A 26308-nucleotide genomic window follows, 5' to 3' on the forward strand; every position below is an offset into this window, starting at 1 on the left:
ATATATGTGGCTTTCTTTTCCCTTTCCCCATCTTGGTTGTTATGCTGTTATTTTTCCTCCAACATTGTGATCAAAGCCCAGTTTGTTATCTAAAAGGGTTTCTGGGAACAGATACCACATGTTCTATCAATACAGGTAGTTCTCCATTTACGATCACAATTGTGCCCCAAATTTCTGTTGCTACGTAAGGCATTTAAGTAAGTTTTGCAATCTTTCTTGCCACAATTGTTAAGGGAGTCACTGCAGTTATTCTGTTGGTAAAACAGTTGGTAAAATGAATCTAGCTCCCCCATTGACTTTGCTTGTCAGAAAGACGCAAAACCACGAGACACTGCCACCGTCATAAATGCGAGTCAGTTGCCCGCCTGAATTCTGGTCATGTGACCATGGGGATGTCACAACCATCGTAAGTGTGAAAACCAGTCATAAGCCACTTTTTAAAAATGCCATTGTAACTTTGAATGGCCATTAAACGACTGTTGTAGGTTGAGGACTACGTGTACAGAAGAACATGAATTTCTGAAGAAGTTTCTGGGATATCTGACCTTGCTAGCAAGACTGCTCGTTCAGCCACACACAATGTCTAGGGTCCCTCTAGATCTAGAAGAGTCTGTGAAAAGCATCAGATATAAACTGGAAGTAACAAATCTTTATTTCTCTACATGCATGATTTGCTTGCTTAAACAAGCTACTCTCTCATGCCATTTGCAATCAGTGACAGATAGGAATATTAGTCTGTCATGAGGTTAATGAGGCCTTATGAATGTTATATGCAGTACAGAATATAGGAAGAGGGTTACATAAATCTGGATTCCCATGCATCGTGTCAGGAATTAAAACTCCCTAAATAATTCAGAGGGAACATGCAAAGAATGAGCTGCGGGTATCTCAGGTCTTTGATCAAACCAACTGATGCCCTTGAATATAGAATTCTGTCCTGAATACCACATCTGACCTAACAACCTGGAAAGGAGATTCTTTAAAATCCCAGATGAACCCAATTAATATTTATAAATGAAAACAAAATCTGTTCGCTGCAGTCTTTTCATTATTCACCACTGTATAAGAAACCTGGATGAGCTATAATAAGCGCTCAATGCTGTTCATTTAAACAACTGGAATTTGGTCTTGCTTCTTTGTTGGGAAAGCCATAGAGTTTTGTTTATTTAGAGCAAAAAATTGGTGTAGCGTAACATGTTAAGTCACATGCGCTATCATTTACTGACACTATGAACTAGTGAAAAATACCTGCTTATATTGCAATTATAAACATTCATACTCCAAGAGAGCAATGACATTGTATGGATGGATACACTATAGCTCAAGAGCTAGAAAGAAATATTCAGTATAATTCTGTTACATGCTTCGGCTGATGGGAACACATTTGTCAGCAGAATGCAGGAGAATCTGTTTTCTTCTATCCAAGCATTCTTTTACGTACCCAGAAAAATCTACTCTGGATGAGTGGGGGAAGACAGCTCCTCCCAAGTAGATTTGTGATCCTGAATATTTAAAGCCTTGGTTGTTGTTTTTTTAATGGCAGCGTATTGCATGCTGACTGATGTTCCCTGTGTGTAGAAGTGTAATTTTGAGTAACGGAGTTCAGTGTTTTCCTCAACTCCTGCCCTCACCTCCTCTCCAAGGTATTTGTAAGAACTCTTATGTTTTTACAATAATAACTTTGGAGCAAAAGCCTTTGGAGCAGAGGTGGGTAGTAACTCGGCCTGCCACACCCCCGAACTGGTTCTATCGGTGGTGGCGCTCTCTTGATTTTCAGTTCTGAGCATGTGCAGAACAATCTTCATTGCAAAAAATGTATTTTTTTCTCCTTTTCTAACTTTGTGCGCATGCGCAGACCTTTTTAGGTGCAAATGTGCACCAGTAATGGCAGCAACGCACCCCTGATTTGGAGCAAAAAGAAAAACCTCAACGAAGTGATTAGCATAGCGTCTCAGTACAGTACACTTGATAGAACACTAAGGATTAGTACATGGAGATAATAAAGCAGGGAAGGCATAAAACTTGCTCCAGAATCTAACATTATTTAACTGTACCAACATGTTATGCAATGGTTCTCTGAGCAATTTCTTTGAATCCCTCCCAATTTTTTAATCCCTGTTGCAAACTCACCTCTCCCAAACTTTGCTTACTTCCCACAATGATTGATTGGGTTGGAATTTTCTAGGGAATTTTCAGCCAGCCCATCTGCCAAAGCTTTTGAACATTGAGAAGTTTTATCCTTATTTTAAGTGATATAATTAAAGTCAATAATTAAACCTACCTATGATAAGAAATCAGAACAGGTTGCTATCATGGTCTCACACACACAATCCTGGATTAATATACTACCCATATGAACACACATGAAATCGTTTTCTCAAATAGAGTTTATTCCAAAATCAAATTTAGGATACATATGAGACTACAGGTAGTCCTCAACTTACAACCACAACTGAGCCCAAAATTTATGTTGCTAAGTGAGAAATTTATTAAGTGAGTTTTGCCCCATTTTATGACTTTTCTTGTCACATTTGTTAAGTGAATTACCACAGTTGTAAAACTAGTAACATGGTTGTTAAATGGATCTGGTTTTTCCCCATTAATTTTGCTTGTCACAAGGTTGCAAAAGACCATGGTCATAAGTGTGAAAAATGGTCGTAAGTCACTTCTTTCACTGCCATTACAACTTCGAACAGTCACTAAATGAACTGTTGCAAATCGAGGACTATCTGTATTTTTAGGAATACCCTGCAGTTGTTACTAATTCTTTGTTACCATTAGACAGGTGCACAAGTCATTGCTGCTACTTTATGTCTACCTTGTATATAGCATGGTACAGAAGAGGCTATGTCCCACTCTGTAAGAAGAGGGTTAATATATGCCAATCTCCTATGCATGCATCATTTTCTGAATCACAACAGATCAGATGTACACCCAGCTTGCTATAGATGGAATCCATCTGCAAGCTCCAGATCCACATTTCTGTGTCCATATTAGGACAGAGTCTTTCTTAGGTCACCATGAAGTTCACGAAAATATACAAGCTATCTCCCAGCTTCTGCGAATGCTTTATGGAAACCTGGGGTATCTAGTTTGCAGAGCTATTTATATGCAAAGAGTTTCACACAGCACTTGGTATAAGGCAGGCAATTCCATAGCAGATATTTCCCCAGAATTTAAGGAAGAATTCGATTTCTTTGAACCTGTGAATTATAAGTGCAACAAAAGCAACACCGGAGCAAAGTGGGAAAGGAGAATATAAGAAAAGGAAACCGTCAAACCCACTTCATGCACAGCTTGATGCACTAAATAAAGAATAAATAGTTATCTAAAGGTTTTCTCAGTAACTTGAAAAGCTTAAGCTAGGAACTTTGGGGTTAATATGTTACTAGGCCTGAAAAACCTACATTTTAAAAAAAATAACTATTTGTTTGCAGAGATGAGAGTGCATGACTACTCAGTAACATTAAGGAGAAGATGATTGCCAGGTTTTCACATACTAAAGGTAAAGATAAAGGTTCCCCTTGCACCTATGTGCTAGTCATTCCCGACTCTAGGGGGCAGTGCTCATCTCCGTTTCAAAGCCGAAGAGCCAGCGCTGTCCAAAGAAGTCTCTGTGGTCATGTAGTCGGCATGACTAAATGCTGAAGGTGCATGGAAAGCTTTTACCTTCTCACCAAAGGTGGTTCGTATTTTTCTACTTGCATTTTTACATGCTTTCAAACTGCTAGGTTGGCAGAAGCTGGGACAAATAACAGGAGCTCACTCCATTACAGGGCGCTAGGGATTCGAACCGCTGAACTGCCAACCTTCTGATCGACAAACTCAGCGTCTTAGCCACTGAGCCACCGTGTGTGTGTGTGTGTGTGTGTGTGTATAATATACTATATATTATAATATATAATGTATTACTTAATCCATTACTTCATTCTACTCAAATATATATTTATGATGTTTGACACCACATTATTCACATGCAATAAACAACCAAAGGCTCCTACATTACCTTTATTTACAGGCTACTGACATAGACAGATATGTTTTATTAGGATTGCAATTCCCAGATGCTATGTCAAGAACCAAAAATGGCTTTGTGAATGGAAGGCATCTTTAGATAATGGGTGAGGGTACAGGGGTATAGAGCAAAGGGTTATCTACATTACGTGGAGCAAATGTGGTTCAAACAAAATTTATTTGGTAAAATCTCTTATCAAATTAGAAATGAATGTTTTATGTCCATCAGTTATCAATAAGCCATTACTCTGGTTGCATATTATTAAATCTCTCGTAATGGCCTTTAATGGTGCATCACAGAGGAACATTTTTTTTGACCCAAGGTGCATTAAATAGGCTAACTTACAGAATGCATCCAAAATCCAGGACCCATAACTTCCAAGGGAATGATATGTGGGAAAGTTGTGGCTGCTTCAGTGTGATCTTCATTTTCAAAGTTCCATGACAGATTTCCAGTCAGTCTCGCAACCCCTTGCTTCCTCCCCCATCCCTCAGCAACCACTTACCAGCAGGCAGGGAAGGGAAGGGAAAGGAAGGGAGATTTCTTATGTTCCCTGCCAGATTCCCACAAGGAAATTTACATAGGGAAGCTGACAGGAAATCAGAAGTTGCACTCATTCCCAATGGGTATTTCTGCTTCTGTTTGGATAAGGACATATGACCCAACAGGGCACTGGTTGTCTAGTATTCCCTAAATCCCTTCTGAAGCAAGACAGTTTCCCTATATTTCTTGATATACAGGTGAAACTCAAAAAATTAGAATATCATGCAAAAGTTCATTTATTTCAGTAATGCAACTTAAAAGGTGAAACTAATATATGTGATAGACTCATTGCATGCAAAGCAAGATAGTTCAAGCCATGATTTGTCATAATTGTGATGATTATGGCTTACAGCTCATGAAAACCCCAAATCCACAATCTCAGAAAATTTCACCTGTACAGTAAAAAAGAATTGATAGTCTCGTGATGCTAAGGATATGAGAGTCCTTAGTATCTCATTCAGGAAATTAAAATAGGCTTGCTCCAGGGGAGGAAAGCTATGGCAAATCTAGACAACATACTAAAAATCAGAGATATCACCCTGCCAACAAAAGTGCATATAATCTAGGCTATGGTTTTTCCGATTGCAATGTATGGCTGTGAAAGTTGGACCATAAGAAAGGCTGAGCGTCAAAGAATTGAGGTCTTTAAACTATGGTGCTGGAGAAGACTCCTGCAAGTCGTTTGGACTGCAAGATGATCAAACCAGTCAGTCCTAGAGATCAATCCTGACTACTCTTTAGAAGGTCAGATCCTGAAGATGAAACTCAAATACTTTGGCCACCTAATGAGAAGTAAGGACTCACTGGAGAAGAGTCTAATGCTGGGAAAGATTGAGGACAAAAGAACAAGGGGACAACAGAGAATGAGGTGGCTGGATGGAGTCACTGAAGCAATAGGCGTGAGCTTAAACGGACTCCAGAGGATGGTAGAGGACAGGAAGGCCTGGAGAAACATTGTCCATGGGGTCATGATGGGTCAGACATGACTTCGCAACTAACAACAACAACAAAGTATCTCATTAAATATGTATGCATAATAGCTTCAGTTCTACAACTTATAATCCCCTATCTGTTAAGTGGGTCCATCCAAGAGAAACAAGTTTAGAGAGGAAGAAGTGGTAGTCTCTTTTCACCAGTTTTATTCTGTAACTCCTCCCTGCTGAGCTGAGGCTCCAATAAGTCTTTCATGAGAAGGAGTATGGGGAAAAGTAGAGATATAAGCTCAATGCCATCTCCAATCTTCTACTTTTTGGCATGGAAGGAGGATATTTGAGAGAATAATTTATTTGAAGGCCTGAATATTTAGAGAAGTTTATAAAAGTTCAGATTATTCTATACTTTGCAGAAATAGCTATGCATGTGCGTACACACATTGGCATTTTTCTTCCGACCAACCACACAGCCGCACAGTGGCTCGGCAATCTACTAGGCACAAATTACATTTTTAAATTCTCCATTCAATTTCTGGCAGAGAAATTGGGCAGACAATTTATCCAAATTTTTCTAAGAAAGAGTCTTCCAATAATCCTAGAAGCTCCTATTAGCACTACAATAGCATCACAAGAACCAAGGTGGTGCAGTGGTTAGAAAGCAGTACTGCAGGCTAACTCACTGCTGACTGCTAGTTCGATCCTGATGGGCTCAAGGTTGATTCAGGCTTCCAAGGTTGGTAAAATGAGGACCTAGGTTTTTGTGGGCAATATGCTGACTCTCTAAACCGCTTAGAGAGGACTGTAAATCACTATGAAGTAGTATATATGTCTATTGTCTAAGTACTATGGCTATCACAACTGAAAAAGCCCACGGAAATTTCCCTTTTGATATTTTTCCTTAGGATTTAATTGAAGTGTGAGAAGCCATGTAAACGGCAGATCATTGGAGAGAAGATTGGATGACATACACATCTTTAGCTACATCATAACTGAATAAATACAACAATATGACACTCATATTTTCCATGACAATTTTACCAGAATCCTCTTCTCCTTTGAGAACAAATTTTCTTCCATCAAATTGAATGAGTTAGGAGGGGGGAAAGGTAAGTTCTCTGCTCAACAATTATAGCTGTCAACAGCAGGTTCTCATATTACTGCACCCAAATTCATCTCCAAAAATAATAAGAACTTTCTATGTGTAGCCACTACTTCCTCAGAAACAAAGGTATCCTTCAGTGATTTTTCAAATAGAAAAGCCTCAAAATAATTAATAACTATCTGTACCTTCATTCTTCAGTGCTATCAATTCACAGGAAGCTGGTCCTCTGTTATACTGAGTTTTTCTTTCTTTCTGTATAAAAGACACAAAGAGAATTATAATTTACTATATGGAGGAGGACAGAAAGGTCACAAAGACAAAAACCTGACAGAAACAGATCATTTTGATGAAATGTTGATGCTGGCAACATGGGATATTCTCTGAATTCTTCTAACAGCAAATTATTCAATGGTGGCATAGTTCATAAATCCTCAGATTGACGATCAGTTCCTTTTTCACTTAAGAACTGTCCTTATTTACCATCTTGTGAAATCAATTGTATATCCTCTGTGTTTGGTATCATTGCTGCCAAAAGAAAATTGTGTGTGTGTTAAGAGCAGTGGTCACCACTGGTGGTCCATGAGAAAATGTTGTTGGTCCCCAGAAAAATTATTTGCATTTTTATATTTCACTAAATACTATTTATCATTTTAAAAAATTCATAGTGGTCCGTGAGACTTAGAATTATGAATTTAGTGGTCCCTGAGGTCCAAAAGGCCTCTAACACCTCTGTGTTAGAGGCAGAAGCCACCAGACTGTTGCTAAAGTTCAGGTTTCTCCACCACATGTAAAGACATTATTGGTACACAGCTAGCTCATCATGTTGGAAAAACAACTGCTCTGTTTTGCCACTTTTGAGGCAAAGGTCATGAAATCTAGGCAGAATTTATTCCGTTTATTTATAAAACATTCTATTGTTCATGGTAGAGTACCTATTTCCTGGCAGGAAATGCCAGACTTTCCCCATAAAGAAACAGCATATCCTTGGAGTTCCCCTACAGGGAGATCACAAGCAAAGTTTACCAATAGATTATCTAATAAATTGGGCTTAACTTGCTAAGTCTTTCTTAAAGATGAAGGCATCAATCACCTGTTTCTTAATACCAAGCATAAAGACTTCTAACTCACTGGTAAGCAGCATGTCAAAGATTCCACATTCGGTATCTGGCATCTCCTGGTAAGGCTTGGAAAGACTTCCTGCCAATCAGTTTTGGCTATATACTTAGGCTGAAAATAGCTGAGATGTAGCATGGTCTGAATCAGGACTGTAAGAAATTGTCTACTGTTATCTACATCTTTGCCATGAGTTAAAGTAATGCTCCCTTTAATTGTGACAGACTGAAGCATCACACAGCATCTCATTGCTGTGACATGGCACTGGGTATCCTTAGGGAAACTAAGTTATCATTTCATCCATATGTTTTATGTTATACTATTAAGGTAAAGCCATATTGTTTCTCCAAGATGCAAATACATTGTTTAAAATGTATGGTGTTTTTTTTTTAAAAAAAACAGACTATTCACACATAAAACAAAAAATAGTGCCTGGTAGAAGCAAATTACAAGAATAAATCTTATTCTGCCTTTAACTATAGGTGTTCACCGTGTACATATAGCTGAGTTGCTTTTGTCCATACTGCCTATGCTTCATCACGTCTCGGATCCTATGAAAAGAAGAACTGCTAAGAACTGCTCACAGAAGGAGATTTTTGATAATATTGGACTGCTGCAATGAGTTCTATATGGAGCTGCCTCTGAAGAAGATTCAGAGGTTTCAACTAGTGGAGAATGGGGTAAGTAGTGCTGGCTCCTTGGCACATGTATCACTACTACTTTGTGAGGCAATTTTTTTGCTGGTGCCCAGTGCTTCTGGGTCCCATTCAATGTGTGGGTTGTCACTTTGAAAGCCCTTCATAGCTTGGGACCAGGTCACTTGAAGGACTATCTATTTTTCTGGATGTTTCTACATGTTTCATCCAGTTTGGCAGGATGGGTAATTTCTGGGTCTCAATGGGACCCTATCTATTTATTAGATTTTGAATCCCATTTTTATAAGTAACTCAAGATGGGAAACATATGAAATCCTCCTCCTGCTTTCCCACAACATCAATCCTGTGAGGTGAGTTGGGTTGAGAGAAGGTGACTGACCTTAAGTCATCCAGTCAGCTTTCAGGCCTAAGACCCAGGAGGCATATTCCACCTTGTGGATATTCTTCTTTTGGATATTGGGATGCCCTGATCTGGTTTTGCACCTGCACCTGGGGCCCCTAGTGGGTAAAAGGTGCTGTGTCTTGGCTATGCAAGTGACTGTTGATTGTGATATCTTCCTCAGCTGCCGTGCATTTTAATTTTTGTATTTGTGGTTGGAATTGTTAATTTATTTGAAGATTGCTTGCTGCCCAGAGTCATTTAATGAGATGGGTGGCCATACAAATTGAATAAATGTTTGAGTAAACAAACATTGCAATAGTACTGTACAAAAATAAAAACAAAAACAAAGGAATGGAGGGAAGGAAGGAAGGAAGGAAGGAAGGAAGGAAGGAAAGAAAGAAAGTAAGTAAGTAAGTAAGTAAGTTCAGTGTCACTAAATCACATAAGAATCAAACCCAGACTCTTTTAATGGCAATTGCACTCAAACAAACCTTTGCTACATTTCTGAGAAATTTATGTGAAAAATTTGCTAGGAAAAAGCAAATAATTTCAGTTTCAGACCAGCCTGCACAGTAAGCAGTGAAGTTATGAGCTTAGCACACCAAGCAATATACAAGTAGTCCTCAACTTACGACTGGTCACTTAGCAACTGTTCACACTTATAATGGACATATGTGGGGGCTACTTGCAATTTGGATTCAAAATATGAACAGTTGGGCCCTCGCAGGACCATGTGATCAAACTCAGCAACTGTTTGAGCATTCCATGGCCATGTGACCATGTTGTACAATGGTTTGCTGAAAACTGGCATTTACTTCCAGTTTTCAGCAAAACCACATCCATAGCATACCATTGATTGGTTAAACTACTGCGACATTTGCTTAACGACTGCATTGGCCACTTTATGACCGTGGCATTCATTTAATGACACTGCAAAAAGGGTCATAAACCTTTGCCAATTTTCACAACTTACAAAGAGGACTTGACAAAGATTATCTGTTTATCTGACACATGGTTTACTGCAGTGTTTCTCAACCTCAGACACTCTGCTGGCTGAGGAATTCTGGGAATTGAAGTCCATCTTAAAATCACTGAGGTTGAGAAATACTTCTACTGAATTAATTGCAGAGTTGAAATAGACGCAGAAACAGCCTGAACAGCAGATGTGATTAAATGGGCTATGATGGACCATTGTCTTTCCTACTCTGGGGTCACATTGTGAAACCTAGAGAGTTTTTAAGAAAAAGATCCTTGCACATCTGAAAACACACAAATGGATTGTAACATCCACCCTCGTATTCCCTTTAGTGGACTGCGAAATATGTTCAGCTTCCCTTTTCTTTTTATTTTGCATTCTGCTTTCTGTCCTTGCAGCTGGCTCCATCCTTTACCTTAGCTGAGCTGAGAAAATCCCCCCCCCCCAATTCCCTTAAGGAGTGTCGGGAAAGGAGCAGCTGGAAAACATGAAGGAGGCTTAAGAAACTGACAAACAAGGGACGAGAGTTTGGCATTGCACTCCACTGAGCCAGGGTGCAACGCACACTTTCCAATAGTTGTGCCAGACGCCTCCCCTTAACCCAAACTTCACATCACATATGCCCATAATTCTCCTGGAGCAGCTAGATAGCCAATCACAACACACAGCTGGGCAACCGGGTGAAGCCCAGCTGGTAACTCAACAATAATTTGCTGCTTTTTATAGCTAACTCCAGAGGTTGAAATCAGGGTGCATTGTCCTTCAGAGGACAATAAATTATCACTGGTTTTTGGGCAGAATCTCAGACCTAATAATTCCTACAAATATTTGGCACTCACCCATATCCAGCAGAGGCTGCAGTTCAAGCAGCGATATCATCAGTTCAGGAATGCTTTTTTTCCAGCATCCACTGTTTTTACCATCTCCTTAAGCTTTGCTACTGTCAGAGTTTCCATCTCAGCCTAATTTTAAATAAGGATGTAAATAAAGACTTAAGATTTTGATTTTGGGGCTACATCCATTTTGCAACCAAAGTAGCAATAGCAACAGATACACCGCTTTACAGTATTTTATACCGCTTTGCAGTACTTTGCAGCCCTGTCTAAGCTGTTTACAGAATCAGTATATTTCTCCCAACAATCTGGGTCCTCATTTTTACCCACCTTGGAAGGACGGAACACTGAGTCAACTTTGAGCCTGGTGATATTTGAACTGACAAATTGCAGGCAGGCAGCAGAAGTAGCCTGCAGTACTGCACTCTAACCACTGCACCACCATGGCTCATTCAAAGTACCCACCTTTGTTGCCCAGGAAAGGAGAAACATTAGTACAAAACATTTTCAAGAAGTTGCCAGTTAGGAAAAACTTAACTTGAAACATAAGGGGGGAGGGAGGCACAGACAAAGCTGGGTACTGATTATTCTGTACATGACAAAATTGTCTTATGTTTAAAGTGATAATTCCTAAAGCCTCTTTCTTTGTGGACCACTGTGCGGTCAGGAGGATATAAGGCAAATTGAGACACAGTCTTATTTTACAGATAGTTCTCGACTCAGGACAACAATTGACCCCAAAATTTCCATTGCTAAGAGGCATTTTTGCCCCATTTTATAACCTTTCTTGCTACCGCTGTTAAATGAATCAATTCAGGTGTTAAGTTTCAGTAACACAGTTGTTAAGTGGATTTGGCTTCCCCATTGACATTGCTTGTCGGAAGATCACAAAAAGTGATCACATGATCATAAATACATGCCAGTTGCCAAGTGTCCGAATTTTGATCATGTGACCATGGGGATACTGCAGTGGTTGTCAGTGGTGGGTTGCTCTTACCGTCGCTACCGGTACGCTGCTCGTGGTCTGTTCGTGCATGCGCCAGACATGCACACGCATGCGCAGTCCACTGCTGCTGCAATAACCAGCTGTTTGTTGGGGCTCGCGCAGGCGCTGCATGCAGTGCGCGCAGGCGCACATTTCCATTTCCCATAAAAACAGCAATAGAGGGCGGGTCGGCGGGTGGGCCAAATGAGCCACCGTAGTGGTATGCTCTCAGCTTCTCCTGGCCACTACCGATACAGCCGTACCGGGCCGTACCCGCAGCAACCCACCACTGGTGGTCGTAAGTGTGAAAAACTATTATAAATCACTTTTTTCCCAGTGCCATTGTAACTTTGAATGGTCACAAAAACAAATGGTTGTAAGTCAAGGACTACCTGCATTATATTTGTTATATTGCGTCTGCTGATATCAAAATGTAACATCAGGGGGCAATGAAATAACAGTACAGGTAGTCCTCAACGTACAACGGTTTGGTTAGTGAGCGTTCAAAGTTACGACGGCACTGAAAAATGTGACTGATGACTGTTTTTCGCAGTTACGACCTTTGCAGCATCCCCATGGTCACATGATCAAAGTTCAGATGCTTAGCAACTGGCTCATATTTATGACGGTTGCTGTGTCCCAGGGTCATGTGATCCCCTTTTGCGACCTTCTGACAAGCAAAGTCAGTGGGGGAAGCCAGATTCACTTAACAACTGGGTTACTAATTTATCATCTGCAGTGATTCACTTAACAACTGTGGCAAGAGAGGTTGTAAAATGGAGCAAATGGAACAAAACTCGCTTAACAAACATCTCACTTAACAACAGAAATTTGGGGCTCAGTTGTGGTCATAAGGACTACCTGTATACAGCATAGATGTCAAATAATTTTGCTAGGCCGATTGTGCTTTACATAATACAGTTTCCTATTTAATCTTCTGCAATCATGGTACTACTGCTTAGACCAGGGGTCAGCAATCTTAAACACCCAAAGAGCCATTTGGACCTGTTTCCCACAGAAAAGAAAACACGGGGAGCCAGAAACCCTTTCCCATGCCTGACTATTTCCTGAGCAGCCACAAAACTAGCATATGTAGTTGAATTAAACGTTCTGTTCTCTTCTGAAACTTTTCTTTTCTTGGATTTATCCATGGTTGGCCTTCCAGGGTCAAAGAGCTCAATAAGTCACGTTCTGGCAGGTGTCACATATTTTGAACAACAGGGAGCCGCAGCAGAGGGATAAAAGAGCCACATGCGGCTCCAGAGCCGCAGTTTTCTCAACCCTGTCTTACACTTATGGCTGGCTAAAGCACAATCAAATTCAACTAAGGGGCCAGAATTTTTTTTTTCATGCTTTATGTGCTAATCTTCCAACTTAAAGATGGGTGGAATGCATGAAAGGAAATGACCTAAGCATCCCAACAATATTTAACAGACTAGAAAAAGATGGAGCTGTAGGTCCAACCTAAACATCTGAGTTCGCCAATGAGATTACACTCGGCAGAGAACTAAACAGTAATAGAGTTGGAAGAGACCTTGGAGGTCCTCTAGTCCAACCCCCTGTGCACACAGGAGACCTGTACTAGGGATTCTAACCGCCAAACTGCCAACCTTTCTGATCAACAAGCTCAGTATCTTAGCCACTGAACCACCTACAATGTAACTCTCTCTTAGGTGTCTCTATACATTGTGCATTGCATATTTCTGAACACGAGTTTCTCTCATCCTTCCTCCAGATATATCTGAAACCATAACTCACATCATTTCCAGCCCCCACCCCTCATCCCCAGTGGCTGGCTAAGACTTTCAGGAATCGTGTCAGGAGACAGCTAAAGTTGAGAAAACCAAATTATTTCATTCACTTCATTCACCAGTTACGTTTACAGCTGTACAAATGCGATTTTTAAGCGGTACTTGAATTAGGTCTAAAATTCCTAATCTGTAGAATAGCCCTTGATGATTAAAAGCCATAAAACAGATATTTGGCCACTTGGTCTTATATTCATATCAGCTAATACTCAGCCACAACAGAATAGGCTTCATTCCATTATGTTCGGTGTGCTATAAATCTCTGAAGAACTGCATAGGTTCCTTTGTGAAAAATGACAAACAAGGAGGGGATATGATAGCACTCTTCATATCCTGAAATAATGTCACATAGAGGAAAGACAGGATCCGGTTCCTCTCATTCCAGACTGCAGGAGATGGTGTAATACTGACAATCAGAGGCAGAAAGTGATTGGGAAGAATGGTTAACTTCTCTATTTAGCCACTGCAAGAGAGAGAGAGGTGTGAGAGAGAGAGAGGTGAGAGAGAGAGAGAGAGAGAGAGAGGGAGGGAGGGAGGGAGGGAGAAAAGGCAGTTGTGTTCCAATTGGTCTTTAAGTGTGGAGACCACTTAAATGATAAGGTATCATCTCTGGAAAATTCCAGTGTAGAAATCTCTTGGCATAGCGTAACTTTTACTGGTTTTATGCATTAGAAATGTGCCAGACTGCAATTCCCATCATTCCAAACAAGCATAGTGGCTGTCATAGTTGGGGAGAGCCGTAACGTATTATATTCTGAAGCCAGTTGGTCAAGAGGTTAAGGCACCAGACTAGAAATCAGAAGATGGTGAGTTCTAGTCCTGCTTTAGGCATCTGGGAGACCTTGTGCCAGTCATTCTCTCTCACTTCATCCCACCTCGCCGGGTTGTTGTTGTGGGGAAAATAGGAGAAGGAGGAAGGAGTATTAGTTATGTTCGCCATCTTTAGTTATTTATAAAGATACTAAAGGTGGGATGCAAACAAACAAACAGATATTAAAAGTCCTTGCATGGGGACAAAATGGATTGTTCCATGGTAGAGAACAATCAATCATTCAATAGCCTTTCATTGTAATTAAAATGCATTGACTAAGATTGTTCTAGCAAGCTTGATTCACAGATGAATTAGAATATGTATACTCTAAAAAATATGTATTTCTATTGTGACTGTGGGTGGTTTTTGTTAAGTATATAGCATTCAATCTGTATACCATATATTCCAGGCTGTAGAACTACAAAAGTTGTGATTTCCAATTAGCGTGATTGGAGACATATTTGAAGTGTAGTCAAGTACTTCTTGTAATCTAGACTAAGGGGATGGCTAATATAGGAAGTCATTATCTCATTTTATTTGGTTATTCAAAACACATTTAAATGCATATTTAAAAACACAATAATACAGGTGAAACTCAAAAGATTAGAATATTGTGCAAAAGTTCATTTATTTCAGTAATGCAACTTAAAAGGTTAAACTAATATATGAGATAAGACTCATTACATGCAAAGCAAGATAGTTCAAGCTGTGATTTGTCATAATTGTGATGATTATGGCTTATAGCTCTTAAAAACCCAAATCCACAATCTCAGAAAATTAGAATATTGTGGAAAGGTGCAGTATTCTAGGCTCAAAGTGTCCCACTCTAATCAGCTAATTAAGCCATAACACCTGCAAAGGGTTCCTGAGCCTTTAAATGGTCTCTAAGTCTGGTTCAGTAGGAAGCACAATCATGGAAAAGACTGCTGACCTGACAGTTGTGCGGAAAGCCATCATTGACACCCTCCATAAGGAGGGAAAGCCTCAAAAGGTAATTGCAAAAGACGTTGTATGTTCCTAAAGTACTGTATCAAAGCACACTAATAGAAAGTTATGTGGAAGGGAAACATGTGGAAGAAAAAGGTGCACAAACAGCAGGGATGACCACAGCCTGGAGAGGATTGTCAGGAAAAGGCCATTCAAAAGTGTTGGGGACTTTCACAAGGAGTTGACTGAGACTGGAGTCAGTACATCAAGAGACACCACACACAGATAGATGGATCCTAGACATGGGCTTCAAATGTTGTATTCCTCTTGTCAAGCTGCTCCTGAACAACAATGTCAGAAGGGTCTTACTTGGGCTAAAGAAAAACAGACCTGGTCTCTTACTCAGTGGTCCAAAGGCCTCTTTTCTGATGAGAGCAACTTTTGCATCTCATTTGGAAACCAAGGACCCAGAGTATGGAGAAAGAATGGAGAGACACACACTGCAAGATGCTTGAAGTCCAGTGTGACGTTTCCACAGTCTGTGTTGATTTGGAGAGCCATGTCATCTGCTGGTGTTGGTCCACTGTGCTTCATTAAGTCCAGGGTCAACACAGCCATCTACCAGGAGATTTTGGAGCACTTCATGTTTCCTTCTGCAAACGAGCTTTATGGGGATGCTGACTTCATTTTCCAGCAGGACTTGGCACCTGCCCATACTGCCAAAGGCACCAAAACCTGGTTCAATGATCATGGGATTACTGTTCTTGATTGGCCAGCAAACCCGCCTGACCTGAACCCCGTAGAGAATCTATGGGGCATTGCCAAGAGAAAGATGAGAGACATGAGAGCAAACAATGCAGAAGAGCTGAAGGCCGGTTTGAAGCATCCTGGTCTTCCATAACACCTCAGCAGTACCACAGGCTGATAGCTTCCATGCCATGCCCCATTGAGGCAGTAATTGCTACAAAAGGGGCCCAAACCAAGTACTGAGTACATCTGCATGCTTATACTTTTTAGAGGTCCGATATTGTTCTATGTACAATCCTTGTTTTATTGATTGCATGTAATATTCTAATTTATTGAGATTGTGGATTTGGGGTTTTCATGAGCTGTAAGCCAAAATCATCACAATTATGACAAATCACATCATGAACTATCTTGCTTTGCATGACATGAATCTTATCTCATATATTAGTTTCACTTTTTAAGTTGCATTACTGAAATAAATGAACTTTTACATGATATTCTAATTTTTTGAGTTTTACAGGTATGTGTTCAAGAGATGCAGATGCTTAACCACCTAGTAAGATCTCAGACCCATGTCAAATTTCATGCTGTTAGCTTCCCTGGCCACTACAATTCAAATGTATCAATTTATATTGCTATGATAGCTTAGTATTTAATGTACTATCACAAATGGTAAACTATCTTTCATTTCTTATTGTATTGTTAAAAATAGCAGCACAGCTGTGTGGGTTAAATGCAGGTCTGTCCTATTATTTACAAAATGAGGTGGGAGACAATTTTGCAACTATGTTAAGAGGAACAAAATCTCTTTTTTTCATTTTTAGGTTACTTATTTATTATTGGACTTATTTGGTCACTCATTCATACAAACTCTCTAGGCATCTCTCAACAATTCATGAAACATAAATAAAAACATGCCTTTCCTCCCAGGCACAAGAGCAAACATCCTAGCCCATTGCTTGCATGAAAAGCCATGTCTTCACAGCCCTCCAGAAGATTAAAAGAATAGATGTTCCCCTGATGTCCCATGGGATAGTGCTCCAAAGGACTAAGGTGACCTCTTCTGCTTCATCTCCCCAAGTGCCTTTGTTAACTGAGACACCTAGGCTATGCTGGAGAGGAAAGGTAGCATAGTTGATCCAAAACCCAATTCACCCCCTCATTCTATGCAGTGACTAAGACTTCAGCCACAACATGCATCAAACCTTCAAGAAGTACCCCAAGCTCCCTTTGGAACTCATCTGGGTCCATCAGTCACTTGAATGGAGCAGTCATCCAAGCACCTGTGGTGCTTTAAGAGTACTCTAAGAACTCTAGGGACACTCTAAGGCAGTGATGGCTAAACTTTTTGCCATTGTGTGCAAAAAGCAGGGAGAGCGCGGGGTGTGTGTCATGCACAGGTGTGCCCATACCCATAATTCTATGGGCGTGACCCTCCTGTGAATGTGCATGTGATCCCCGCCCTTCCCCTGCTTTTGGCGCACGATGGACCCGTTTTTCCCCTTCCCAGGCTCCAGAGGCTCTCTAGGAGCTGGGGAGGGCGAAAATGGTCTCCCCCGCCCCGTCCCCTGGAGACCCTCTGGAGGTTTCAGGAGGCCACCTTGAAGCCTCCAGAGGGCAAAAAATGGCCCTACGGGCAACCCAGAAGTTCAGGAACAGACTTCCGGGTTCCCTGTAGGGCCGTTTTTCACCCTCTGGAGGCTTCAGGAGGCTTCCATGAAGCCTCCGGAGGGAGCAAAATAGCCTAATGCACAAACCAGAAGTTCATTCCCGAATTTCAGGGTTGCACGTTGGATTGTTTTTTCACCCTCCGGAGGCTTCAGGGAAGCTGAAGGCTGAAGTCAGCTGGCCAGCACGCACATGTGTGCTGGAGCTGACAGGGCAACGCCTCGCATGCCCTAACAAATGGCTCTGCGTGCCACCTAGGTTCACCATCACGGCTCTAAGGCTAATCAGAAAGTGATGTGACTATGACAAAGAAGTGATGGAATGCATTGGGCCCTCAATTATCTGGATCAGACCTGGTGGCTCATGAACTCCTGAGATGCCTATTGCTTCACGTCCAGAGAAGTCAGATTAAAGACTTGCTGCCAACTCAGCTACCGAGTCCTGGAGCTCAACCAGATGGGTTGCTTTGCAGCAGGGAGACTGAGACAGAAGCAACAATCTCTGGAGGCCAACTTAAAGAGCCTGATACGAATCACCAACTTAAAGGGTCTGACACCATGACCGTGGGCAGTGTCTCTGAAAGGAGCACGGTTGCTCGAGTGGTTGGGATCCTGGATTGGAGAATAGCAAGCCTTTGTTCGAGACCCGACAGCTGTTGTGGGACAGGTTGAGTTCCTGACCTTTGTACCAGCTCCTGCTGGGGGCATGTGCCCCCCAACTGGGCAACAGTGATGTCTCCGGCTAATCCTTACAACCCAGAAGCATCTTGGTTTTTCTGACATGAGTGCAGCAGTGCATTTACCATAGAGTCCCTGATGAAAGGGCCCATCCAGCCACTCTGCCCCTGGGTCTCGGTTGATACCCCACCCAAAAACCAATTGCTTTGAGATGGACAACCTAGAAATTAAACAAACAAACAAACAAGAATCCAAATAAACACATCTCTGAGAAAAGAACCTCTCCCTCTGTAGTTGATAGGGGACCATAGATTAACATTTCCTATTTGGGTATCCCCCAACTGTGCTAGACTCTAACTTCAACGCTTGTCCAGCAATTCATGTATGCTTGGTATAGATTATAGGGTTTGTAGTCCAAGACATCTGGAAGCAAGCTAAAAACTGAGGCTATTCTAAGTCTAAAGATCCAGTAAATCATCTCAGATACAGTAAAGAAACTTCATTAACTGGAGTCACAAGAATGCAAGAAAAATTCCTTCAGAAATTTTTTGTTCCCACACATTTTGTCCTGTCTGTGCCTTTTCATTTCTGCCCTTTTGTTCAGACTTTGCCTGCTTACGTTTCATAAAACTCTAGCTTGTTACAGGATTGTTCCCCAGTAGTGCAGGATATCTAATCTGGTTCTGGAATGAGGCCAGCCATCTCTCAGCCTTTCTCCCCACCAGGGATCAGACTATAAACACACGTTGTCTCCCCCTGTGCCAGGCAGCTGAATTCCAACCCCTGATATAAAGTAACACTACAATCCTCTGGGCAGCTCAGCCAGCATTCCTCTTGCTACAAATCCCTGTGGGCTTCTGGCTGTGGCACCAACACAATCATTTCCTTATCTTCTTCTCCTCTAAGAAACAAAAATAGATGACAAAGCCCACACCCTTGAAATGGCAAAGAAGCTGCTACATGGAATATTATGACAGCCCTACCCAAACAGCTGGTTCCTATCTAGTTAGCTCACACAATCAAACCTTCTCTATTTTAGTAGTATGGTCTGGTCATAATGTTAACCTATAAATCATGGTTTACCAACTACAATAGTTGGAATTGCACAACACAAAGCAAACCAAAGAAACAACATTCTATATTGGATACTACCAGCTGGCCCTAATCTCAAAAGTTTCTTGCACATGTTTATGGATTTGGTTCATTTCGGTTTGCTGTGTAAACTACAGTTGTGTAGGTTGACACTATACAGTTTTGAACACTCTCATAATTACCAGCTCACCTGCCATCACTAAACACTTTGGAAGCAGAACACACAGATTAAAGGTGCCAATTTGACACAGTTGATTTAACTCAGAGATCAGGGTTTAGTAGATTCATACAATGCACTAAGCCCAAATAAAGAAATTATGGCTCAAGATGTTGTATAAAACAAAGGAATCCAGAGTTACGGCTTATTTAGTTGCGCCATTATGTGAGGTGGAAAACTCTGCCCTGCTTGCCACTTGAACTAGCCTTCTTGACTGGACAATTGTGGAGAGAGGCAGAGTACATTGTGACATCATCATGCAAAGGACATGATTTAATGGACTTCTATCAGACCTCAGGATGCCATTGCATCATTGTGCTATTTGTGCAGCGATATAGTGGGTGCATGCTATTCTTTTGACATTGCGAGTTTTTATGGATGCAATTGGTTGCAAGGGGACAAATGGTTAATTCCATTGAATCTCGCCTGAGCCTTTTTTTAAAAAAAGAAGATAACAATTTTAAAAAATCTCTGATAGTAAAGATCAGCTATACAAGGACAAAATAGACCAGTGATGGCTAAACTTTTTGTTGTTCGGTGCCAAGAATGTGAGTGCGCGCACGGAACCCATAATGCAAACCGCACCCCCACATGCGCATGCTTGCACAACCCCCCTCCATGCTTCATCCCCCACGCACCCCACAATGTTCACCTCCAAGCTGAGCTTGGTGTTTCCTGCTATACCAGGCAGGGGAGGCTATTTTTGCCCTCCCCAGGCAAGGAAAGCCTCCAGGGCCTAGGGAGGGCAAAAATGAAGGCTGAAAATCAGCTGGCCAGTATGTGCCTGTGCACTGAAGCCGACGGCTCATGTGCCGGCAGATATGGCTCTGTGTGCTACCTGTGGCCCACATGCCATAGGTTTGCCATCATAGAAATAGACAATGCATGATGGAAAATAAAATAGCTATCACTAAATGTACTCAGCGTGGAAAAGATACATTTGTGTGAATCTCTTCACATAAACTTTTGAATAATTGATTTCCTCTCTGTTCTTCATCCAAAATACATTAAAATTAAACAGTTGAATAATAAAAGCTATAGAATGTGGCACCATTAATCTTAAATGGTACTCAATGGTAACTGTTGGGATTGCATTCACCCTTTCCAATGTGGTCCCAGCTTGGAAACGTTGTTGTAGAGGTTTATCTTCTAGTTTACTTCACTTCAGAACAGAGTCAAAGCAGCATGTCCTAATGCTGTCCCTGATTCTGGACTCATATATGTAGTTGCAACCAGTTCGCTAGAAACCTCTTCTCTTCCAGATGCAAACCTCTGTGCATTTCTGATGCCCTAGAAAACGTGGGGGGAAATTAAAAAGGGAGGGGGAGGGGGGCTGAGAAGTAGACCTGCATCTGTGCAGACTGCAAAGTTATTTATTTCCTTTGGAATATAATCGGAATAAGGTACATATCAATTATTTTTTAGGCGTCAGCCAAATGGGCTGCAGGATACCTTTGGCTTTGCAATGGTATTGATGATTAATTGACAAAATCAGGAGCAGGCCCCAAAACAATTATGTATTTACCACTGTTTTTCCCTTTCACCAGCACAAAAAATAAAATACGTTTTGTTTCCAATCTTAATAATTTGTGGGCAAAGGACACACTTGATAAGGTATGGCGTATTTTGTAAGGGATTTGTGAGAAATCCTCACTTGATTTGTCATACATAAAAGTAAGTTGAGTCCATTAATAACAATAACCTAGGTTCATGGTATTTTCCAGTTCCTGTTCTTTCAAAGGAATCCTCCTATTCTGGACCTCTGCCTTTCACATGATGGTTTTAAAACAGAGCAGTGATGCTTATATTTTCAGCACCAAATGCCCTAACCGGAACACAAATGCATATGTGTGTATGTGGTGCTTGCACATGTGTGCTGGAATGCCGGAAACCCAAAGACCAGTGGTGCGGACATGCCTGTATTTTGGGCCGTTTTCAGGCCCTTTTTTGGGTGAAAAACGGTTGGAAAACAGCCATGGTTTTGGGCTGTTTTTCAGGCCATTTTCAGGCTGCTTTTTGGGCTGTTTCCTGGCTGTTTTCCGGCACCCATGAAGACCAGATGGCTGGTGCGCATCTGCCTGCTAGAAACCAGAAGAGCAGCTGTTGAGGGTGCACGTGCCCATAGTGAGGGCTCTGCGTGCCACCTCTGGCACACGTGCCATAGATTCATCACCACGGACATAGAGTAATCTGGATGTAAGTTTCTCTCAGAGTTCTTCCGGGCTGGCACAGAACTGTTTTCACTGCATGTAGGAGATTAATGTATTATGCAACTGAGTTAAGCATATTTATTGAGAAGCAGATTTTTTTTACAGGTGCACATTGCCAAAGAAAAGACGGGAAAAAACAAGACGTTCCTTAGTAACTCAAAGCATGGATTCCAAACACAGAGAACAACAGGCCTGTCTTTTGGGATTTCTTCTTAATGTGAGAAATGGGCAAAGTAGGTAAAGGCAAACATAGGCGTTTCTGAGCAGGATGTGTTTATTTTGAATATTGATGGCTGCAATGACTTTTTGCAAAGGTTTGCACCATCGTTTTCACGGGGCCCAAAGTTCAGTCAGGTGAAACACGGCCTCAAGTAGGGATTATGTGTTCACCGTATGAATCAACCAATAATTGATCAATCGTGTTTCTGCTCATGGGCAAAGCATTAGTTTCGTCTATCAGTAATTATGGTGGATTTGTGTGTGTGGTTTGATGATCGGGAATGTGGCACTTCTTTTTAGAAACAGAGAGTTGCATCTTGCAAAACTCTTTCATCTTCACTGTGCAAGTTAGGTACAGAACAAAAAGACTCACCAGAGTTTTTGTTTGTTTGTTTTATTATGCCTTTGAGTCAGTGTTGACTCCTGGCAACTGTCTGGAATAGTTCCTGCAGTTTTCTTGGCAAGATTTCAGGTGTGATTTGCCACTGTTATTCTCCTAGAGCAGAGAGAGAGTGACTGGCCCATGGTTACCCACTTGGCTTTATGCCTAAGGTCAGACTAGAACTCACGATCCCTGGAATTCTAGCCTGGTGACTTAACCCACTGGTGTCAAACTCGCCATGGCACGTTGCCATTACGTGACATTTTGCAGCATTTTCCCCATTCACAAAGCTGGAATGGGCATGGCCTGCGCGAGATGCATCCGATCGGCGGGCCGCCAGTTTGACACTCCTGACTTAACCCATCTCCTTCCCTCCCTCCTTCTCTCTTTCTCCTCTCATTATTTCTGCACACAGTTATACTTAAGAGTAGCAAGTGAGTCAGAAGCAACGGCCCATTTGAAAGAAGTAAAGTTAGTCCTCGACTTATGACTGCAACTGAGCCAAACATTTCTGTTGTTAAGTGAGTTTTGCTCACCTAAAGTCATTTTATGACTTTTCTTACCCTAGTTGTTAAGTGAATCACTGCAGTTGTTAAGTTAGTAACATGGTTGTTAAGAGAATCTGGCTTCCCCATTGACTTTGCTTGTCAGAAGGTCGCAAAAGAGGATCACATGATCTCGGGGCATTGCAACCGTCATAAATATGAGTCAGTTGCCAAGCATCTGAATTTTGATCACATGACCATGGGGATGCTATAATGATCATAAGCATGAAAAACAGTCACAGGTCACTCTTTTCAGTGGCATTGTAACTTCAAACAGTCACTAAATGAACTGTTGTAAGTCGAGGACTACCTGTAGTGAAGAATCAGTCCAGTGGTGAAGGAGTTGCTGGAAAGGAAAGATGGATGTTTTGTTTGCTATTTATTGGTTTTATAGATGGATTTCATCATTATATGCATTTTTATTTCACGAGAATCATGCTGTTTAGAATCAGAAGATTAGATAGTGTATCAATTTTTTCTCCCATTTAATTATGGCTGATTTTTAGAGACTCCCTGGACAAGTCCTACAAAGTTTTCAGAAGTGGTTTGCCATTGCCTCCTTCCTAGGTCTGAGAGAGAGTGAACTAGCAAAGTCATCAATTTGGTTTTGTGGCTTAGGTGGAACTAGAACTCACTATCTCCCAGTTTCTAGCCTGAAGCTTTAACCACTACACAAATGGTTCTCACTTGAGTTTAGTATCTATTTATCATTCAGTGTTCAAAATGCATCATTCTCATATAGTTCATTATAACTAGCCCTGTAATATGTCCCATAAATGCTGTATTTTGCTAAAGAATTTGGTTAAAAAAGAAAAAGCTGCACAAACTTTTTAAATCTAACTTTACTCAAAACTTTTTATATAGATTTTATACAACATAGCCCTGTTGCCTAGTAAGACTTTAATTCAAGATAACGACTTCTATAAAAAGTTAGTACCTTGCCATTCCATCAAGCTGCCCTTGCTCATATCTTTAAACTAAACAAATACATCCTGACCCCAAAATAAGCATGATGGAATTACAGGCACTGCTATTTGCCTGAAAATGTGGTTGGAAGCATCGTTTTAAATACAAGATAATAGCCTGGTAGAAACTTTCTTGTTTAAAACAAAGGAGAAGGTTAGTGGAATCTTCACTGCCTGTTCTACAATTTGAGATAGATTTTATTTTTATTTTTCCAGTTGAAAATTGCATACTGATGTTGCTTCTTTTCCTAGACATCCAGCAAGTGTAAATTAGGCCTTGCCTCTGGATACTGAATTCAAAATAAGTGCCCGCATTATGTTAACAGTCCATTTGGAAAACCTCGGATAAGTTTCTCAGTGTGGCATAAACATCCACATTGTGTTAAAATCCTGGTTTACTCAACACAATGGCAAAGACGACACCAAGGAAACATACATTGCAGAAAAAACAATTACTAACAACCTGCCTTCCATTGGGGACCTGTATACTGCACAAGTCAAAAAGGGGGCTGTGAAAATATCTACAGACCCCTCACATCCTGGATATAAATTGTTTCAACTCCTAACCTTAAAACGACTATAGAGCACTGCACACCCGAACAACTAGAGACAAGAATAGGTTTTTTCCCTGAATGCCATCACTCTGCTAAACAAATAATTCCCCCACCACTGTCAAACTATTCACTAAGGCTGCATTACTATTAGTCTTCTCATTGTTCCTATCACCCATCTCCTCCCACTTATGACTGTAACTTTGCTCCTTGTATCCTTACGATTTATATTGATTGTTTCCTAATATGATTTGATTGCTTATTTGTACCCTATGACTATCATTAAGTGTTGTACTTATGAGTCTTGACAAATGTATCTTTTATTTTATGTACACTGAGAGCATATGCACCAAAGACAAATTCCTTGTGTGTCCAATCACACTTGTTGCCAATAAAGAATTCTATTCTATTCTATTCTATTCTATTCTATTGCGAAGTTTGCTGGTTCTAGCTTAGTATGAAGTCAGCTATTGTGATTTGTAAATCCTGGTTTATAGAAGACCCTCTTGGTGTGAATGCAGCCTATAAATATTAGCCAAGATGTTTCTAAACCGATTTTTTTTTAAAAAACCTACCGTTTACTGAATTAAAGGCGATTTAGTGAGAAGTTAATCTGGGGCAGGATGTGCGATCACGAGCAACGGACCTCTATGCGCGATCAGGTAGAGACACACAGATTTCCTTGGGGGGGGGGGTAACGGGAACTTCACCCTAGACCCCATCGCGAGCCTTACAAGCGAGAAGCAAACATCCCTTGGACTGTAATGTATCTCTTCTAAAAGTTGACTTGGCCGTCGGCTGTTGCAGCCTCCCCCTCCTCCTCCCCCCCCTCTCGCATTGTAGCTGGAAAGGAGGGCTCCCTTTGTTTGCTAGGGGCGAAAGGTCCGTTCGACTCCAGCCATCGTTCGGATAATCTGCCTGGTTTCGGGGCGGAGGCGGAGAAGAAGAAGAGAAAGCTTGAATAGCCGCTGAATTTGTTCACACGCACCCACTTGTCGCTGCTGCGGTCGCAAACTTCTGGGCTTTGTTGCTAAAGAGCTCCTTCCTTTCCCCTTCCCGGACGCCTCGCCCGCCTCCGATTCGCGAACAGATTGAAGTTCGTGGCACTACAAAGTGTGTGTATGTGTGTACGTGTGTGTACACATGAATGAGTTTGTAAGAAATCGGGGGGGGGGGAAGACTCCACACGCCCCAATTCATCTTCGGGACCGATACCATGGCTGTCAAGAGAAACCAGGGTGCCAGCCCACCCCGAAATGCCACCCCGGCAGCCCCGAGTAACTTTTCCCGCCCCTGCCCCGCGCGCTTTTTTTTTTTTACCTTCCTTCGGGCTCCACAGCAGCCCGGTTTACTCTCCCTGCAGCCCATTCCTCTTTGCTTGTGTGGCTGGGAAGGAGTCCTGCGGGGGTCAAGGGGTTAAGACCAAGGGCACCGGCGGCAGCGGCAATCCTCGCCGTCCCAGCTGCCGCCGCCAGCGGCGGCAGGCGAGGTCTCCATCTCGCTCGCTGCCTCCTCTAAGACCCTGAAACGGAACCTGAAAACAGCCCGTTTCAACTTCATGCTTAGGCAGCCGAGCGCCGTAAGTATCAGAAGAAAAGCCCCTGTCGAAAAAGTCTGCCGTGCTTTCGTTTTCGCACAAAAACAGATACCGCGGTCAGGTCCCGCTGTCCAGATGGTAACCTTTCCTGGTCTGAGACTAGCAACTAGTCCACCTCGGCTGATTCCTCCCCCCCCCCAGACCTTAATTAGCGCTTGGATGGGAGATCATTTGGAAATCCCTGGGGATTTAAACTGGACAGTTGAAAAAGGAACCCAGAAAAACCAAAACCAGCAAATCGGCTTCCTATTGTTGCCAAGAAAACCCATGGATTTGTCACTGCAGTTCCTTATCATTAAGTTCAATGTGAAAGAGACTTTAATTTTGTCTTAATGATATCATGATGTGTGTGTGT

The 26308-nt window shown here is 41.6% G+C and overlaps 1 protein-coding gene across 1 annotated transcript in view; it reads right to left on the reverse strand.

Annotated features, from left to right (window-relative positions):
- Positions 1-25923, reverse strand: part of CCDC69 (coiled-coil domain containing 69) — a 35825-nt gene extending 9902 nt beyond the window's left edge. The window contains exons 1-2 of the mRNA XM_032209087.1: positions 25677-25923; positions 6778-6844 (exon numbers count right to left, since the gene is read on the reverse strand). Of these exons, the coding sequence (XP_032064978.1) occupies positions 6778-6844; positions 25677-25724 (115 nt within the window). The 5' untranslated portion in view covers positions 25725-25923. The remainder of the gene's footprint in view (positions 1-6777; positions 6845-25676) is intronic.
- Positions 25924-26308: the final 385 nt, after the last annotated feature.

Source organism: Thamnophis elegans, chromosome 2, assembly GCF_009769535.1.
Source record: "Thamnophis elegans isolate rThaEle1 chromosome 2, rThaEle1.pri, whole genome shotgun sequence".
NCBI lineage: Eukaryota > Metazoa > Chordata > Lepidosauria > Squamata > Colubridae > Thamnophis > Thamnophis elegans.